The sequence below is a fragment of the Paramisgurnus dabryanus genome, chromosome 13, assembly GCF_030506205.2.
Source record: "Paramisgurnus dabryanus chromosome 13, PD_genome_1.1, whole genome shotgun sequence".
NCBI lineage: Eukaryota > Metazoa > Chordata > Actinopteri > Cypriniformes > Cobitidae > Paramisgurnus > Paramisgurnus dabryanus.
Window position 1 is genome coordinate 11,631,257 of NC_133349.1, and position 21,339 is coordinate 11,652,595.

Genomic DNA, 21,339 nt, shown 5'->3' on the forward strand with positions numbered 1-21,339 from the left:
TAAATGGCTGTATTGTCATGGGAATTTTTTGATGTAATGTCAAAAGTAACCATGATCGAACTACACATTTATAAGTTCTCTGTTTGATTAGGTTACTGGGGAAAATAAACTTGAAATATTTGAATAGTTTATTCACAAAAACAGATTTCAAACACAATGATTTTAACGCAGATAAAACTTTAATGCAAATGCACAATGATTTGCGATGACCATGAGCAAAAATATCTGCCCTATACTCCACAGGATATAACCAAAAACATTTGAATAAAACAAGTGTTAATATCTTAACAGATGACATTGTTTAACCCTAAATTGCCATATAAATATAAGAAACTCAAATATTTGGTATTTACACATTTAAAAATCCCACAACCATATGAGTTGGTAACCAGAATATCAGACACAAATAAGTCTTTTCCTGAACATGGCTTTGGAATGTGGTCCAATGAGTCAGGAATTATTCACCAGGTACTGTAAGAAATGTCCAATTCCTCCGAAATTCCAAATTTGTCTTTTTCACATCATTTATGTCCACAAGGGGCATCACTTAGGGTAGTGAAATATGCCTGGTCTTTATAGTGACTATTTTTTCCTCAGAGCCTCCACTTCATCCTGCAAACATTAAAACCACACCCATTTTTTACTTAGAAAGTTATACAGAAGACTAGCATTAGGATCGCATTATTTAAATTTGACGGATTAACAGAGTTTAATAAAAACAAAATGCATGTACATAATAATTTTAATGTTTCTGAATCTATTTTCTAACAGTTAACAGTAGCAGATATATACTGTATGTGACCCTGTCTGTGAAATCCATGTAAAAGTCTAATAATTGAAGTATTAGAGAGCATCAAAGTTGGATTTCAATCACCAATTTCACATTGATTTCAATCTTTGACTTGACATTACTCTGTCAGTGAAGGTTATATTTTCACAGAAAAACAGTAAATCAGAAAAAAAATTGGTTTTATAGACTGTGTCACATGTCTGCTATGGATGACGGATTGGCAGAGCTAAAATAAACAGCATAATTTTAACGTGTGAAAGCTCAAGCGTTTCAGTCAGGTTGTGTTTGGTAACGCAATGCTGCCCTCTAGAGGATGATAGCAGTACATAGGGCATGGCACATGTGTTTATACAGTGTGCTACGCTACTAAAAAAAATAAATAAAAAAACATATATATATATATAGTACTAGCTAAAGCTACATTGCCTACCTCAAAATGATGGTAAGTTTAATAAGAGTTGCTTTGAATTTCAGCACTTAACGTTACCTGCAATCTCGTCCGTTTGTCTCTCTCGTCCTTCAGTTCTTCTTTAAGCTCCTGTATGTCTCTCCTGGGAAATAAATATCGATATTGCAATAAAAACTGATACTAGTTGTTGATATAAGATCATTCCGGTGTGATTGTAAATGGTTTATACTCACTCATGCTGAGCTTTGAGGAGAGTCAGAGAAACGCGGAGGTCTTTGAGTTCTGTCAGCACAGAGGCCAGTGATGGATTCTCATCCTGGATCACAGCTTTGGCTTCAGTTTGTGTGCTGGGTGGTGAGGTGGACTTGGTTGGTTGCTCGATTTTGTTGGGAGCTGAAGCAGCATCTGTAACCTGTAAATAAATACTATCAGCTTTATGCAAAAGAACGCTAATATAAACATAACATAAAGCAATGTTCATCAATTAATTTATTTCACGTTAATTCATAAAGATTAACAGATAAGTAGTTTATTCAATGCATTTAACTTGTTTTTTATTTTATTGTATTACTGCAACTCATAAATAGTAAGTTAATTTTTTTCCACGCCATTGATCTTATCAATTAAGAGAAAACATTTGCATAGTTTTTTTTAATGAAAAAAACTGTAGCCAAAATGTTATTTACTAATTTTAAACTCTGTGTATGTTTTGATTATCGTTCTGAATCTGATCTCTAACAAAATTCCTTCACAAAAATGCAATTATTTAAGCTTTTTGCTATTTTTTTTATAAAAATACCCATATTTGAGAGTTTATAAGCAGAGAAAAAAATATAGATATAGGATTAAAAATTCCTGTTTTGTTTGTTTGTTTGTTTATTGTTTGTTTGAAAGCAAATGGTCTGTTCTTTTTATTTGATATATTTGTATGTTTATACATTTTCCTGGAAGGCATTTTGTGAAACTTTTGTGAAAATCACAAAAAATGCTGGGTGGCAACTTTTAAAAAAATGGCTGGGGGAATGAGTTAAAATGACGTATATAGCCAATTTGATTAAATATTTTTTTTTAAAGCAGCTAATGTTTTACAGTGTAACTATTTGCAGACACTAACCAGTGATCTGTTAAGCCTATATATAGTTTAACTTCATTAATGAAAGTGTTATCCAAACATTTAGTAAATCTGGAATAAGACATCTTTCTTCTCTATTGTCGCATATCTTTATGAAGAACAGACGTTATTTGCATTATTTATCAATGCCATATCACACTGAGAAGATCATGTTAGACCTTCACAACAGCTAAAAATGTATGATGTTGTTTGTGAAAACCAACATGATCTCACAGAAATTCGTGTTATAGTCACGAAAAATGTGATTATTTGTTCGTGTCCACTGTCCGAAATTTAGCTTTTTTCGTGCCTTAAGCACGAATTTATAAAAATAGTTTTTCATGTCCGTGGCACAACTTTCTTTTTCGTGTCATTTTAAATATTGTTTTATCATTTTTCCCCCTATATTAAATCATTGTCACTTGGGGTTTGGGTTAAGTTTGGGGTTTGGGTTAGGATGTACTTTTATATATTGGTTTCTACATGTTTTTCTTCAACTTTTACAACTATTCTCGTCTGGAGTTGGGGTTAAAGTTGGGGTTTTGGGTTAAGATGTCTAAAACTGTAACATAAAGTGATTCCAACCCCAACTCCAAGCAACAATGGTAAGAAAATAGGAAAAAAACTATGAGAAAACTATACATAAAATTTCTCAAAAAGAAAGTCGAAATAAGACATTCGTGCTTAACACACGAAAAAAGTTTAATTTCTTGCAGTGGACACAAATAAATTATTTGTGACTATAACATGACTTGCCGTGAGATTGGTCTGGTGAAAACATGCTGGAGGGTTTCTTAATTCGAGAGAACAGATACAAACACATTATTCATGGTTTGAACTTTAAATGTAAAGTTTTAAAAAATAAATAGTTTTATTTTAGGTGCTATACAGAGAGTTGACACAAAAGTGTTGGGTGGAGATAGGGTAGTGGGACCTCAAGGACAGGAATCAAACTCGGGTCACTATGAACGCACTATCGCCACCGACTTCAAAGTTAATTCAGATTCTGATTTGTGTATGTGATGCATAACCGCGTTTGTGCCTTTTAGTGTTCAGCTCAAACTCACATGTGAGGTGGTCTGGAGGGCTGTCGGTGGTCTTCTCTGTGGAGGTTTGGCTCTGTTGGCTGTAGGATGGCTCAGTTTTTCTGAGGACACATCTACACCATCAAACTTGTCGATGGGTTTGTCTTGAACCTCTTTTTGTGTTGTTGAGACAACGGGCTGCTTTGGTGTGGCAGTTGGCGGCTCTTCAGTGTTTCTAAGAAAAATATTTTATTTAAAAATCCTTTACCTACATAATATTCACAAATATCAAGAACACACTGATTGATTTTTATGTAGTTTGCATAAAATTGGAGGAATATAATTACATTTTAGATTTAAAAATATTTAACAATTTTAAATAAATATTATTATTTTAAATATTGAGTAGATTGTGGTTCCTTACTGTCTAGCGATGCGTGTTTATATTTTAAACTAAAACAAACTTTTGTCTTTATATGTCGGTTGGTGAGCTTCAGAAAAGGTCACATGATTTCCGGTAAGGGAACATAGGGACCATCGATGCTCACTGGTTTTTGCGTTGAATTGTGGGAATTTTTAGGGAATGAACGTTCATGCTTTCTATGCCACTTTCTATGCCATTTTGCACCTTGCTCTCTTTATGTGTTTATTGCTTATTCCCTGAGTCATTTCACTTTTTTATTATGACTCAACTTGTATACTTAAATGTTCAGATTTCTTTGTATGAATTCAAGATTTGGCTTGATGCTGATGTGTCAAATGTAGTTCCCTGTAACTGTAAGTGGTAAACATTTAAAATCTAGCCATTGCATCGCTTTGATCTGTTGAGGATAAGCAAGACTGCAGAGCGACTGTAATACATAATCTGTGTTTGCCCCCCCCCCCGTCCGAATGACAGTTTTCAACTTTGCCTAAGGACAGGGACGCTTTTATAGTTCATACAGAAAAACAGGAAACGGGCAGTTTGAGTTTGTTTAGTCTCTCAGCAACTCATAAAATTTCCATTACTCTTCATAAAACCGAACATTTAAAAAGCTCTTTAGAGGAACACTGTCACAGATGCTAAATGAGTCTATAAACATGCAGAGTTAATCGGAAGTAAACAGTAGGAGTATCTTGGTGTTACTTTGTTTACAATTTCATAATTGTTTAAGTCACTTTGTAGGTTTTGATCCTTTAAACTATTCACAAATGCATCAGAAACTCTTTGATTTTATATGAAGCTTCACCTACTTTGGAACCAGTTTGATGGGCTTCTCCTTTGCCGGGGGTGGTGGGACCGGTGGTTTGTGTAGACCAGGCAACTTAATTTTACCTGGTGGGTCACTTCGAAAGTCTTTAGTTTCTGGTTTCTCAGCTGTTTAAAGAAGACAGAATGGCCAATTAAGCACCATCACATTGTGTTTTATATTTCTTAAAGAGCACCTATTTCATTGCTAAAACAATGTGTCCCTGATTGGCCAGCTAATCTGTACGTTGTGATTGGCTGAATACCTCAGACGTCAGCCGGAAATGTGACGCTCCTTACCATGTTTGAAAGATTCGGTTGCTAACAGGAGTTAACTTACAGGCTGTGAGCCGAAGCGGATGAACTTATGAAATTGGCGGTCTTTACAACATCACCAATCCCAGGAAGTAAACTATTGCCTACAATCTGTGCGTTTGTTGTAGTCCAAGAAAAAAGATTTACGTTGAAGATGATAACTCACGTCATCGTTTACTTTGGGGTTTGTACGTTTTGCATATCGTTAACATGTACTAATACACACCAAAGGAAATGCAAAAACGTGAATCGGACCATTGGTGCTCTTCAACATTTAATCGTAAGTTAAAGTGTGACGCAAAAGGGTGAAGGGGTAGACAGACAGACAGATAGATAGTCTTACTTTTAGTCTCTGTCTTTGAGGTTGTATCAGAGCTGTTCTGGTCCATCGCTGGCATCTGATTCACTGAGATCCAGAAATAAATATTTTAGAGATTTTAAAGTCAGTACCATATCAATGTTTCATTAAAGTCTGACAGCAGATTTTATCTGAAATGTGTTATTTGTCTGTTCAATCTGTACACTAACAAACCTGCCCTATCATTTATGTTTCTTAAACATAAGTTTAATGCTTGCTTTCACTAATATAATTCGCACAAAGTTATAAAGAACAGCACCATATGATTGAGCACATGCTGGAGGTCTCAGTGGCATGGGAACATTGGGAAGTTTTCCTGACAAATGAGCGGCCTGCTACACAAGAATTCTCATGGGTTTCCTTACTAAACCACAGACAGTTTAACTATTAACAATCACTAAACTTTACAAAATAAAAACCAATTCCAGTGGTCACTTATCATAACACACTCCTAAAAATAAAGGTGCATCATGACGATGCAATAAAAGAACCATGGCTAAATGGTTCTATAAAGAACCTTAAAAATCTGAAGAACCCATAAAAGATGCCAGTGTAATCGGCAGTGCTTCAACACATTGCGCAGACGCCCTTTGGCAGGCCTGTTACCCTCTGTCCACCCTGAACTTTCACACCACAATACTGTCTATCAATTCAAGGTAAACATGCTCCAAAAAATAACTTGAAAAAAAGCTTGTGTACAAAAAAGCCACTAAATTAAAAGACTGTAAAAATTTATCAGATGATTTTTTTTGGCATAAATCTGTTAACCACCCTCAGTACTGATCAAAACTACCTAAATGTTTTTAAAAATTCCCTGATTTTAACTCTTTAATAGTCCATATAACTCAATGTACAAACCAGAAATTAAGCTCTGTTTTTTCTTTGACCCACTAAAGGGTTAACGGTGACAAATTTGACCTCTCAGCAAAGGGAAAAACCCCCAACAACCAAGATTGTATGATAATAAGGTGTCATGGCTTTGCAATCAGAAAATGTCGTTATAATGGAAGTCAACGGGGGAAAAGCCACAAACAACTAATTAGGGAGAAAAAAATAAAACCTGATGCTGCACAAAACTAAATATGCATCAAAGCCAATGTTTTTACTATCTTTGACAAGCCCAAGACTGTGAAAAAGGTAAAATCAGTTCCACAATCACTTTTTATATTGAAAATCTGTAATTTTGTGTATTTTCCCCAACATCACTTATGAATTAAAGAGTTAAAATCATGGAAATTTTGTAAACATTCTGTAGTTTTGATCAGTACTGAGGGTGATTAACAGATTTATGCCAAAAAAATTGCATTTTTTTTTATAAATTTTTACGCTGTTTAAATTAGTGGCTTTCTTTGTACATGAACAACCCGAAAGGGTAGTAAATTTGCCCATGCCATGATATTGTTGAGTTTTTTATAAACATTTCGAAGCATTTTCTCAAAATATGTGTCAATATAAGATTGGCACCAAACATCATTCCATTTGCTAAAACACAGAGAAAGTTGTGGCCAAATTAGAACAAAAACAAAAATGGCCAAGAGTTAAACTTTTAAGAGTTAAAAGGATTGTTTAGTATTTTTACTCATTCTCATTTTGTTTCAAACCTGTATTCATTTCTTTGGTCTGATTAATAAGAAGGAAGAAATTTTGAAGAATGTTTGACACCAAACAGATCAGAGACCCCATTGACTTCCATTGTAGGAAAAAGAATACTATGGAGGTAAATGGGGTCTCTGATCGGTTTGGTTCCAAACATTCCTTAAATATCTTCCTTCGTGTCAATCAGAACAAAGACATTTTTACAGGTTTGTAACAACATGAGGGTGAGTAAACGATGACAGAATTTTCATTTTTGGGTAAACTATGCCTTTAACAAACTACTTTTAGAAACTGTATTAAAAAGTCTCAGGAAATATGTTTCCTATTAAATGAATACACAGCATGATCTTTATCATAAACAGCTACGGTATGTGAACATCGGACATTGAACATCCTTTCTAATATACAACACTGTTTCATCGGTATCAGTATTTAAATATGTTTTGATCCAAAGCCAAACCCAATAACTGTAAGTATATCATAAAAAACTCAAAACAAAGAGTCTATACATACCCTGTCAGTTTTCTCTGTTCTTATGGCAGTGAAGGCGTGTATATAGAGCAGTGATGTGCTCATTTCTTTCCTCTAGAGAGTCTGCCCACATGACATCTCTCTATGGCCTACAACATCCTGTTACAACCTCACACAGCTGCTTCAATGTTTCTCACAGTGGTTTGTGGTGGTGAATATTGTGCATACATTTAAATTTAGCAGATATCAGAGATTTTCACACTAATTAATGGCGTTTATCTAATAGCAGATATAATACAGTAGCAATTTAGTCGAATATTATAAATATTCAATATTGGGGGGAGGTGGCTGCGTCTTTGCACTTGAGTGCAAAATGTGAGAAACACCCGAGCTGAATGAAAGGCTCACTTCCTGTCCTACAAATAACAGGTGCACAGATACTGTACGGTTCGCAACTGCATCAAGGATTTTGATGTGAGCTACTGCACAACTGAATTTGTTCATTCCCCGGAGACAACAATGGGATGTTTAAACAAATAGATTGTACTGTACTTTACAAGAACTGTTCAACAGTCTTGTTCCTTTCAAGAAGGGAAAAATCTAAGTCGAACTGTGAAGATGTGATGTAGATTTCCTTCAGTTAACAGTATTTTCTGGAATTGGTGATCAAGATTGTGTCTGTTTAAGGGAAGGAATGAGGAACTGATGACACACTTCAATAAACTTATGAGTCATTTTCTATATTATCACTGATATGTTCTGACTTAACAGCTTTGGTGACCCTGGACCACAAAACTAGTTGTAAAAACCAAACTTAAATGGAAAATCCCAGCAAAGCAAAGTTTGTAGGCAAGTTTCTGGCCAGTTTTAATCGTGAATTTGCTGTATCCACTTACGAATATAAAGTTTTTATATATTTACGGTAGGAAATGTACAAAATATCTTAAATATGATTTTTGCCATCAAAGAAAAATCTATAATTCTGACCAAGCAATGTATTTTCAGCTTTTCAACAAATATACCCGTGCAACTTAAACTGGTTTTGTGGTGCAGGGTCACATTTATAATCTTATTTTGAGCTATATATGAAGTTGATGAATAAATCTTCAAAGAAAATAAACTAAGTATTAAACTATAGAATAAGTAGGGATTGTTTTTCAAGCATATGTGACCCTGTCTGTGAAATCCGGGAAAAGTCTCAAAATTATTTTACAGTGTTAATGTAAAATGACAGAAAAAAAGTATTTTTGTATTATGGAAAATTTCTGTAATTTATTGTGCCCGTTATTTTACAGTATTTTCCGACACCCCAGCTGCCGGAATTTTACAGATTTTTTTACAGTTTTAATGTAAAATTATAGAAAAAAATATTTTTGTATTACGAAAAATTTCTGTAATTTATTGTGCCCATTGTTTTACGGTATTATTCCGGCACCCCAGCTGTTTTTACGTATGTTTTTACATGTAAAATTACAGAAAAAAAATTATTTTTTTATTACGAAAAATGTCTGTAATTTATTGTGCCGGTTATTTTATAGTATTATTCCGCAACTCCAGCTGCTGGAATTTAACTTTTTTTACGGATTTTTTACAGTGTTAATGTCAAATTACAGAAAAACAATTATTTTGTATTTTCTGAAAAATGTCTGTAATTTATTGTGCCCGTTATTTTATGGTATTTTCCACACTCCAGCTGCTGGAATTTTACTTTTTTTTTTTACGAATTTTTTACAGTGTCAATGTAAAATTACAGAAAAAAAGTATTTTTGTATTACGAAAAAGTTCTGTAATTTATTGTGCTCGTTATTTTACAGTTTTTTTTTAGGGTTTCTTTACTGTGTTAATGTAAAATTACAGAAGAAAAAGTATTTTTGTATAACGAAAAATTTCTGTCATTTATTGTGCCCGTTATGTTACAGTATTTTTCCTGCACCCCAGCTTCCAGAATTTTACCAGTTTTTTTTACAGATTTTTTTACAGTGTTAATGTAAAATTATAGAAAAAAATATTTTTGTATTACGAAAAATTTCTGGAATTTTTTGTGCCCCGTTATTTTAGCATTTTTACGGATTTTTTTACATTGTAAATGTCAAATTACAGAAAAACAAAATTTTTATTTTAAAGGTTTCTGGAATTTATTGTGCCTTTTATTTTATGGTATTTTTCCGGCACTCCAGCTGCTGGAATTTTACATTTTTTACGGATTTTTTTACAGTGTAAATGTCAAATTACAGAAAAAATATTATTTTGTATTACAAAACATTTCTGTAATTTATTGTGCCTGTTTTTTACGGATTTTTTTACAGTGTCAAATTACAAACAAAAAAAATGTTGTATTATGAAAATTGTCTGTAATTTATTGTGCCCATTATTTTACAGTATTTTTCCAGAATTGTATTTACAGTGTAGGGTCACATAATGTGTTGAACTATAATGTACTTTATATAGATTTACTGCCTGATATACACTTTTATGATAAAAAATAACGACTGTAATATTTCACTAAACAAACAATCAAGTAGAAGAGCTTTCTATAAGGACAATGGCTCATGAGTAACCTCACATGTTTTTCAAACCTACAACTCAGACCGTATCTTGTTTCGGATGCCATATAAGGTACAAAGCAAGGCTGTGATGTTACTGTACACGAATCAGCATTTTATCCTAACCAACCAGCTCACACACACCTCTAAAAACTCCAGCAACATGAAATCATAAAGCAACTATTTCCATCCTCTGCGACTACAGTCGATGTAATCTGAAGAGACAGACTTGTTGAACCTGCCCTGCCGCTATGACATGAGTCTTACCTGTTTGTTTCACAGAACCAAGTCTTGCCGGTGGCTGACCCGCATTTGCAACCTGCATTGATGAGAAATTGTCAACAAAACAACGATAAGTCCAAAGTAACAGGAAGACTACAGTTAATGCCGTAATGCAATCACTGACATAACCATGATATTAAAACAGATTTTAGCCCTCTTCTACTAAAAACTACACTCTAAAAAAACAAACGGTGCTATATAGCACCAAAACAATTGCTTTGGATCGTAACGATAGAAGAACCATTTTAGTGCCATATAGCACCGGTGAAGAACCAGTGAAGCACCAGTGAAGCACCAGTGAAGCACCAGTGAAGCACCAGTGTAGAACCATATAGGGGCCATATAGCACCACATATGGTTCTACATAGCACTATATGGTTCTACACAGGTGCTTCACTGGTGCTTCACTGGTGCTTCACTGGTTCTTCACCGGTGCTATATGGCACTAAAAATGGTTCTTCTATCGTTACGATCCAAAGCAACTGTTTTGGTGCTATATAGCACCGTTTGTTTTTTAGAGTGTATCTGTAAACTAACATGAATGTCCTTGGCCTAAATTTAGTTTTCTGAGCCAGAACATTACTTAAACCCCACTGCAATGTTGATACAAGGGAGGATCCTATTCTCTGGCCAATCCTGAGAACATTTCTTTAACACTCACATGAAGGGTATCCGCTGGGATAACCATGACGAAGTTATCGGGAAAAAAACCCCGGCGTCCATTTAATTCCCCCTCCCACCAGCCGTCGTCTTCACTGGCCTTCAGGGAAAAGAAAAGAAAACAAAAACACAGCTGACTCTCTGCCCAGGAAAAAGACGATGCTTGTATACAGCTGATATGGCACAGGCAGTGAATGAAGAGCTACTTTAGCTTTACATTGCATTAGATTTCTTGCATTTATCTGCTTGTTTATGTAGTGAAACCACTGATCTATATAAATGACTGGATTGCGCATGACGTCACACTTGTGAAGCCACCGCGCCGCCATGTTGGTATACCCAAACGTTCTATTAAATCAATGGACGACGTTATCAGATTTTAATGATAAAACATCTCTTTACTCGTCTTCGTTTTTATATGTGAACTTACCCTGTACATTATTACAACACAAACGTCCAAAGCATGTAAATAGTTATTTACTGAAAGTTGTACATTTTGCGTTTAAATCAGTTATTATACATTCATCTTTATTACAGTATCAGATCCGCAGACAGACCGCAGCATATTTAGTATTAATGACAATAAACGTGCTCATTCTGAAATCTATATAAATAATCATGCTTTGTACCGTATGTGCATGCAATAATTTGCTAGTTTTAAATTATGTTATCTAAACTTACAAGTTACCTAAACTTATTTAGAGAAATAACGCTGACCGTCACAGTGTAGCTGAATGTCAAAAAAACTTTATTTATACCCGTGTCATTAACAAATGCAACAGACACACTCACCTTAACGGTTTTTTATAAATCAATTATCCTGCCCGATTAAAACATAAACATTGCAAATAACACCAGAATTAACAAATAATTAACCTACACATATCCTAAAAATTAACCTTGTGTAACTGATACGCTGTAAAGGGGGTAAATTTTGATCATGATTTTGAATGGAAGTCAATGACGCTCTCTGCCGGTTGGGTATACCAAGATGGCGGCTCGAACTCTGCGCTGGCTTCACGTCATGCAGTTACGTCAAGCGTTCTATGCGCAATCCAGTCATTTATATAGATCAGTGAGTGAAACCCATTTCTTTTAACAAAGTAAAATAATTTCAACTCAATACCTAACACATTTAATACATTTAGTACAAAACTACATTTACTTTTTGGTAAATAGCCATGTAATCTGGATAAATGGTTTTCAAACTGGGGTCCAGGGACCTCCAGAGGTCCCCAGAAGGTTCTAAGGGGTCCCCAGAAAATTTCAAAAGATAAAAAAAAATATCTATGGATATGTATTTTAGGAAAGAGTTCCACATATAACAAATCTTTAGCAACCATCAAAAAGTTTGAAAACACCTAATCTGGACATTGTACAATCACAGACACTGTGCAAAGTAAACCAGAGAGATAAGCACACCAACATAGCGGAGGGGTCTCGTGTCATCCTCATACTCTCCATTGTCTCACGTACACAAATCCAGTTTGTCATCAGAAAACATATGTGTGTGTATATAAACAGAAACCAGCCAGTGGGTCACTCAACACACCTTGTTGATAATTGTGATGACGTCTCCCTTCTTCAGGTTTAACTCGTCTTCAGCAACAGCTGTGTAGTCGAACATCACCTGACAGCATTCTTTTACTGTGGAGAAGTCAAATGTATTCGGTCAGTTTCACTGCACTTACTTTGTGACATTCAGAGAAGCAATAACATGCTCTTTGTACAGAACGAAGGTTTTGTGGTTGAATCTGAAAGTGCAAGTTGCTTCTTATCTGGTATGAAGCCCTAAGGGATGTTTCTTTAAGAATAGACGTATTATTCATTAAAGAGTTATCTTCAACGTTCACTGTCAAAAATAGACTAACCATGGGAGTAGTGCTGTTTAATCCTCTTCAAATTGATGAGAACCAGCAAAGCAGCATTTAAATATAAAAAAAACATCATCATTTACTCATAGTAGTTACATTGTTTTAGGCTGCTTACCATTTGATGTTTTTTTCCTTAAACTTGGTCTCTGTTCCATTTTTCCCTTGATTTAAATGAAAGAGTAAATTAGTATTATATTATATTAGTAATATATATATATATATATACTTAAATTGAATTGAATCACCTCTTTACTAAAGAGAGCTTCAGAGAGTTTAGGTCTGGATTTGACTTCAGTCATCTTGCTGTCTGCAGAACATGAGGAAATATATCGTGAAACAAATTCTCATGGTAATGCTTATTGTGCGCATAAAGAAGTGCTTATAAATCAACCTATCATTAGAGTTAAACATTTGATTTTTACCATTTTGGAACCCATTCAGCTGATCTCCGGGTCTGGTGGTACCACTTTTAGCATAGCTTAGCACAATCCATTGAATCTGATTAGACCACTAGCTTCGCACTCAAAAATAACTAAAGAATTTTGACATTTTTCTAATTTAAAACTTAACTTATCTGTAGTTACATCACTAAGACGACAGAAAATTAAAAGTTGCAATTTTCTAGGCAGATATGGCTAGGAACTATACTCTCATTCTGGCGTAATAATCAAGGACTTTTCTGCCATACCATGGCTGCAGCAGACGCAATGATATTACGCAGCACCTGTAAATAGTCCCCTTGATAACTTTCAATAGCAGGGGACTATTTTCGGGCACTGCATATCATTGTGCCTCCTGCAGCCAGTTTTAATAGTTTAAAGTTTTAAATAGGAAAAATATTGAAACTCGTATTTGGTTATTTTTTAGCGTGATGCTAATGGTCTAATCAGATTCAATGGATTATGCTAAGCTATGCTAAAAGTGGTACCGCCAGATCCGTAGATCAGCTGAATGGATTCCAAAACGGTAAAAATCAAATGTTTAACTCTAGGGGAGCTGGAAAATGAGCATATTTTCAAAAAAGTGGAGTGTCCATTTAATATTAGGGTATGAAATTATATATTGGGTTATAATTGCTTTGTTGACATTGGGATATGATTTTTTATTTAAACCGGCAGAAATAATTATATTTATATTACACCTAACACTATTCAGGAATTTACAAAACAGTCATAAATTCTTTCAACAAGTACTTAAAGGGCGCCTATTACGGCCTTTTTACAAGATGCAATATAAGTCTTAGGTGTGCCTAGAATGTGTCTGTGAAGTTTCAGCTCAAAATACCCCACAGTTAATTTATCTTAGCCTGTCCAAAATGCCACTATTTGGGTGTGAAGAAAACATGACAGACAGTGAGTACTTTCAGCTAAAATAGATCTGATTAATACAGTCTGAGACATTAGTATCTATTCGACAGAGTACAACTGACTGAGGGTGGAAACTATGGTAATGCAGGACTGTAAGTGGGTGGGGCTTTATCAATGTGACCTCACATTGACAAAACTGCATGTCTAATGAGAGTGCTTTGGTTTAATGAGTAATAAAAAACAAGGAGCGGGTGGATTTTTTTATCATGGGGAGGTTATGTTCACAAAACAACACACATTATGTCCAAACACCTTGTAAAAGTGGATTTTGCATAATAGGTGCCTTTAAAATATTCCAACGATCAAAGGATTGATTTATATGGAGAAAAGACACAAAAGTGATCACAATCCACTATAAACGAACTAATAGGTCGTTATTTTGGAGGACAGTCTCTTAATAAATGCTGTAGGTTTAGGAGTAATCACCTTTTGGACTGACAAAAATTTCTTTCACAAAATTTGATGGAAAGGCTCCTATTTGGTTGTTTTTCTTTCCCATCCACCACCCATCTTCAATCTGCCAAACAAAACAGAGAAGGGTTTAAACTATTACATATTTAAAAGAAATAAAGAAAGGTTTTCAGTAAATAAATGGTGACAAGTAGTGGGTTTTTAAATTAAATTTTAGTCATAAGTCATTGAATCATTCACTCCAGAGAATTTTAAGTATTATTTTCCTTCATTAAAATCAACAGACATAGCCTATATAACGACTTAAATATATATTTCAAAACATAATTTATGGCTGAAACATTACTAGCAGACTGTTAAAAGTTGGTGACGTTGTGATGTAAATAAACCTATGATGTGTTGTTTAACTCATTGTTTGGTCAAATATTATTTTTTATGGTTTAATTTAACCCAACAGCTGAGTTTGTCCCTTTTTGACCCAACGCTGGGTTAAAAATAACCCAGCATTTTTAGCACGCAAGTGTTATGAACTACATTTTTGGAGTCACAAAAACAATTACAGCCCCAGCCACGATTAGTTTCCAAACTTTAGTTCCACAAAACAAAGTCATATTTTGACAAGTAAACTAATGACAAGTTTTCATTTTGTGGTGAACTACAGTATTATTATGGTATAACCATTATACTACATTCACATGGACAAAATAAACAGTAAAACATTTGTAATGAAGTAGGCTATTGAGTTTAAACAATACCTCTTTAAGAATCTCTATGGTCTCCCCAACCACCAGCCCCAGTTCGTCCTCATTCATGGGAGTGTAAGCAAAAGCCACCTCACATCTCCTGGTCGGAGTTTTTGGTTCCCTCGCTGGAGAGATTAAAAACGTCGAAAACATATGAAGCATTTTTAAACACATGGAGGTATGAGGACAAAACAAACTGAACTGCTGTAGAAACACTTCCAGTTCTCAGTTTTTACAAGTACTCTTTTACGACAAGCACTGCAGTGTTTTATAGCGGATATAGTGTAGTCCTAGCCTATAGTGCTGGACTTGATTTTGTTAGGTATAATTTGAGACCGGATGTGGTGGCACAAACCTTTCATTAGGCTGCTTATTTTAGCGTACTACACTTGATGCACAGAAATTCAACCAAATGTTGGGAGGAACTAAATGTAAAAACTTCATTTAAAAGTCCTGCAGTTTCCCTGCTTCATGGAGAAAGGAGACTTACATTTTCTTAGACTTCTTGGCTCTCTGTTGCTGTCCCCCATTAAGTAAACAGGCACTTCCTGTGGGGAGAGGAGACGTTTTTGGAAAATGACAATCTTGGGAGCTACAAGAGTTTTGGCAAGACATACATATGGATATGGAAAGAGTTCTCTAACAGGACGAGACCTTAGCAAAGTTGGCAGGGAACATTCCTCTTTTTCCTCTCAACTCTCCATCCAGCCATCCATCCTCTTTGCCTTTGGAGACGTTTTTCACGATGTCCCCCACCCGCACCGTTAACTCGTCCTCCATGGTCGCCTCGAAGTCTATAAGCACAAGCACCTCTGGAACAGACACAAGACAAGCACTGTTGGAGCAGGGGTCTGCGGGGCGATGGCTCACCAAGGTGACACCTGTTCTGTAGGATCAGCAAAGTCTGGCTCTCTCTCAAGGGTTTTTTTCTCCCAAGGACTTTTTCCCCTAGAAGGGTTTTTGTAGGAGTTTTTTTCAACCCCTTGGCAGTCAGCTGACATTAGCTTAACTTTGAACTTTCTTCTATACGTTTCATTGTGTAAGGGAACCGTTAATCAAAGACATTTTATTCTGGTGAGAATCAAAAAAGATCTCATCAAGCTCATATCACCCTTTGATATAACACAGAGGATCTAAAGGATCTAATCAAATTTACATCTACCCCCCAAGACAGCTACTCCATGGTGTGGGGACCAAAGAGTCACACCCTCCTGCACTTTCTCGTCCCCCTCTCCTCATTTTCTCAAAGCAAATTGTATATGAAATGCTACATTATTTATATACAAAGTATCTGAAACTGGTCTTGTTTGGTGTCATATGAATTATGAATGGTTTCAATGTAAGTGGTACAATTTGGTTTATTAATATAACAACAGAATTTAATGTTAAAGTGTGACAATAATATAAGTAAACTTCACCTAATGTTGGGAGACACCTCCTACATTAGACATGTTGACCAATTACCCACTGTATGTATATTAGGCAACACCCCTGGGTTTACAAGAACCAATCAGTATATCATATCACAATGCTTTGTTCTCTGGATATTTAAGGAAAATGTTAAAAGATTCAGGGGGGATTTTCTATATGCAGAAAGGAACCCCCATGATGCTGGATCTTTGATTTTTTTGACTTTTTTGAGGAATCTGTAACCAGATCTTCATCCTTACCAGGTATGCAATGGTTTTTCGTTTGATTGTTTCGTATTTGAATTGGAATGTAAATTGGCTTCTGAATCATGTTTTTCCTGGTTAATAAATTGTTAGGTTTGCATTCATTCTTATTTGCTCTGTATTATTGACTCTTCTAAGTTACTATAAAGTATTACGATATCCTTTGTTACCACATATCTTTGATCAGGGCTAATTCATGTTAATTAAGTTCTACTTCTAACTAAGTTGTTATGCAGTCGTGTTTATATGTGGGCCATCAGGGTGATGAGTCATAACCTCTAATCATTGCCTTTACTTTGATTAAGTTGTATATGGTAATATGATTGAACTATATTCGGCTGGACGGTGCTATGCCCGAACCTCTGGTCATTGTAGAGCTTTGAATTAAGTTGTATATAGGTTTCATCGGACGCACGTGCGCTGACACAATACAGGTCTGGATCCGAACTTTACTTCTGGTTTCGTTTTTTTTTATTGGTCTGACTAGTTGCTAAACTGATCTCTTGAACAAATACCTAATAACAAATGTTTTGGATTCCTATGTGTTGTTTTTTGCTTGTTATATAAATAAACTACGTTTAAAGAACTTTGTTGTTATTTATTCTTAGCCGAGTTCACCGGAAATTACATGCGGGCCACAACAGCCACTAGTTTATGTTGTAACTGCTGAAACCATCTATAACAGATTGTGTGAGGCCATATGGATACGTTTTAACGAGAGTTCGTAAGCATGGAGCGGTATTGTTAAAATTGCTTAAGTCATGAACCTCTGGTTATTGCATGGTAGATTAATTATTTAACCTTAACTAAGTTGTTATGTAATCGTACTGTATGTGGGCTATCAGGGTGATAAGTCATATTTCTGCTATAATTAAGTTGTACTATATAGTATGATTGAACTATATTCGGCTAGATGGTGCTACGCCCGAACCTCTGGTTTTAGTTAGAATTTTGTACTAAGTTGTATAAAAACGATTGCATGGGGCTACATGGGAAATTTTAGCAAGAGATCACGGGAGCAGCATTGTTAGTCATAACCTCTATACGGCCGGTGTGGGTTGATACGACATTGGTAATCGAATGAATGAGTTCAGTATTAATATGAGTCAAACAGAATGATGAAACGTTCATCCAAATTCCACAATTACATCAATTTGAATCAGAATTACATTCAACACGTTCCATATCTTTTGGTGTCTGATATTAAGTTGCGTAATGTTAAAACATCATTGATAAGCACCGGAAAAGACCGAACGTGCCACAATCCTTCTGCCATGATGGTTGGTTTCCACCATTGGGCCAAATGGCTGGATATATATTTTATTTTTCCCCTTACAATTGTACGGTTTAATCTTTGCCAATGTACTTTGCTACTTTGTCCTCTGATTTTCCTGTTTTCACTTGTTTTTATTAATGTAAGCTGCTTTGGAACAACTAAACCATTGTGAAAAGCTCTATAATAAAATTTAATTGAATTAGCGAGGCCATTGGAGGTTAAAGTGGCTGAAGTACAATGTTTTAAAGGTGCCAACGAATGCTTTGAAATAATATGTTAAATTGTTTTTTATATTTACTTAGAAGGTATGTAACTTTATGAAGTGCAAAAATTATCCAGAAATATTTTTTACATGTCCATTTACAACCCTAAAAATTGTACTTGGAATAAATCGGTCTATTTTGCAGTATTTGGAAGTGTCATGAATAATAACGTTAAAGGGACAATAAGTAGGATTTGCCCCATCTAGTGGTGAAAGTGTATTTTGCATTCAAACGAACAGTGCTATCTAGCGCCTCGCCTTTCCAAATGCGTGTTGCAACTACGGTAGCCGTTATGTAATCACTGATCTCCTTGTCTGTTACAGCTGGTTCACGTGTTCTGAATGAAAACGCGTTGTGGAAACGCGTTGGTAGGCTAATGCTTTTTGTCCATCTCTGCTATTATAGTTTAGCAATACGGCAGAACAACATGAAAGCCTCCTTGGACTTACCCGTTCATTGTACGTAAAGAGAAGAAATACTAAGCTAACAAAGAAAAGTCAGATCACTGGCAGAGAACATTTGACACCAACAAGAACATATTTATGAATAAAGACATTGATTTTGATTAATAAAACACTTAAAATCCTACTTACAGTCCCTTTAAGCTCTGCTAGGATTTGCTGTGCTCTGCTCTGAGGCTCATGTCAGTAGCACACATTGGTAAACATTTTAACAACTTTGTATCTAATTTAATGTGTAATTTAATGTTGGGGCATACATCTCGACTGTGACATCACAGTCAGTGTTTTTACATTTAGATTGGCCTGTAAACGAAGTTTACATAAAAATGAGGAAACAAACATGTTTGAGGCTCATGATGTACAGCTGTCACCATGTACAGAGCTCTTATCATTCATCTATGCCTAGGTAAATACAGTTTTTTATTCTATGGCTCCTTTAAATCACATTAAGTTTATGCATTTCCAGACCAGACGCTTTTGTCCAAAGCGACTTACAGTGCTATACAATTTTGTAAATGGACTGCATTTATATAGGGTTGTTTCAACCTATTGTGGATAAAATATAGACAACCCAACCGTTGGTTTAAATTATCCCATAGAATGTCCATATCTGACCCAACTATGGGTTACTTTACTTCAGTTTGGAGAAATGGCCTCTTACAATTTGATTAATGTTACACTGCTGCGCAGCCACACATTTTCTCAACCACAACAAAGATTTATCTTTGAAATAAATGGCCTACAGACTAACGCATATAATTATCTTTAACGCATGAAACAACATGACGGAAATGATGTGTTAAATGGTAGGATTTATGCGATTCTTAGATGAAATACTTCAGCTGGAGAGCCAGAGCAATGTGTTTCAACAAGCCTAGAAGTGCCGGTATGCGAGTTAAACTTGAGTTAACTGAATTTAAATGCATAAGGGGAACTGTGCATGATTCACAACTAAAGTACAACATCATGTGATTGGGGATACAATTTATTTCGCGCCTCTATAAGGTTGTGTTGTTTGGGTAGCAGACTCATTACTCATTTTACCCATAAAAACAATGCAATAATGGTGATGTCTCCTCATTTAATAACTTTAAACATGTTCTTTGCCAAATATAGAGGATAGATAGACTTGCGTTTGTTACTAAGATTACATGTAAGTTTTGCTATAACAATGACACACCTGCTGTAATAAACAATCTAGTTTACAACTTTATATTATATATCAGAACTGACCAGGAAATCAGGGAATTAATAAATAATCTGTAGCTTAACCGGTAATGGGTTTGCGCCTCAGGAGACACACATACTGTGTACTGCACTGTAGTCACTTTGAATAAAAGTCTTACTATTAAATAAACATACTGAAGACATTTTCATTACCATATCTAACAGACATTTGACTACACAAATACAACAAAAACCATAGGATACAAATCCTGACAACACATTATTTAGGAACAAGGCTTTAAAAACTCACCCATGGCCACTTTAAAGGCGTGCTCAATGCACCGAGATGAGAAAATGTAGATTGTGTCTCCTTAAAATGTCAGTCAATGTGTACACTATCTGAATTACACAATCTACAGAGAGCAAAGGTATTCTGAGACCTCCTTCTTTTTAGTTAAACATCAGCATTGTCAAATAAAAATCCCAGCTAGTCAAGACACGCTATACTCTGAGAAAGGAAAAGATAGTAACAGGTAGTAACAGGTATGACAGGTTTGTGTTGCGTTCAGCATTTTAGTAAAGGTGTCACATGTCACAAACAAAAATGGAAGAAATTTAAGGCAAGCCTGGGAAATGTCTGTGGAAATATGATTTTATGGCACTGTAATGTTTGTAGTATGAATGTACTGTGGCAAATGGCATAAATCAAATTTTTGAATGACTGCGGAAAAGCCTATTTATAGCCATGTAGTTTATAAAGAGCCTTATAAATAAATATAATAGGTAATAGTAAAAACAAATTTCTTGTTGCACTTAAATTTCTAAGTTTAATCAATTTATATTTAAACTTTTTTGACTAGTGAGGAGTTGTTATGAATAAAGTTGAAATAACTTAAAGAGCACCTAAACAACTTTATGTTGTGTATTTGTTAAAATACAATTTGTTCGCGTGGTTTATGGTTAAAAAAACATATTATTTTTCACATACCGCACACACCAGATTTCACTCTCTTCCTGAAACGCACGGATTTGAAAAGCTCTGATTGGCCAGAATACCTCTGACGTCAGCCGGTAATGTGACGCTCCTTACCATGTTTGAAAGATTCGGTCACAATGCATTGCTAAGTAAGGGATAATGTAGAGGCAGCCGGTAGTTATTGGGAAATAAGCCCCGACAGTGTGATCAGGACCCGACGCGTAGCGGAGGGTCTTGTATCACACTGAAGGGGCTTATTTCCCAATAACTACCGGCTGCCTCTACATTATCCCGCTTATTACACGGCTACTTGCCACATAAGAAAAAAAACTGGACATGA

The 21,339-nt window shown here is 35.3% G+C and overlaps 1 protein-coding gene across 1 annotated transcript; it reads right to left on the minus strand.

The window, feature by feature from the left end:
- Positions 1–160: 160 nt before the first annotated feature.
- sh3d21 (SH3 domain containing 21) lies at positions 161–20,544 on the minus strand. The gene is made up of 16 exons (XM_065298465.2): positions 20,334–20,544; positions 15,838–15,995; positions 15,674–15,731; positions 15,196–15,308; positions 14,456–14,546; positions 12,908–12,969; positions 12,778–12,823; positions 12,341–12,435; positions 10,790–10,888; positions 10,114–10,165; positions 5,222–5,284; positions 4,569–4,692; positions 3,378–3,570; positions 1,433–1,611; positions 1,278–1,341; positions 161–612 (listed from the first exon to the last, which is right to left on the minus strand). The coding sequence occupies exons 1-16, from the start codon at positions 20,335–20,337 to the stop codon at positions 583–585; spliced, it is 1,431 nt and encodes a 476-aa protein (XP_065154537.1). The 5' UTR covers positions 20,338–20,544; the 3' UTR covers positions 161–582.
- Between the last annotated feature and the right edge of the window lie 795 nt (positions 20,545–21,339).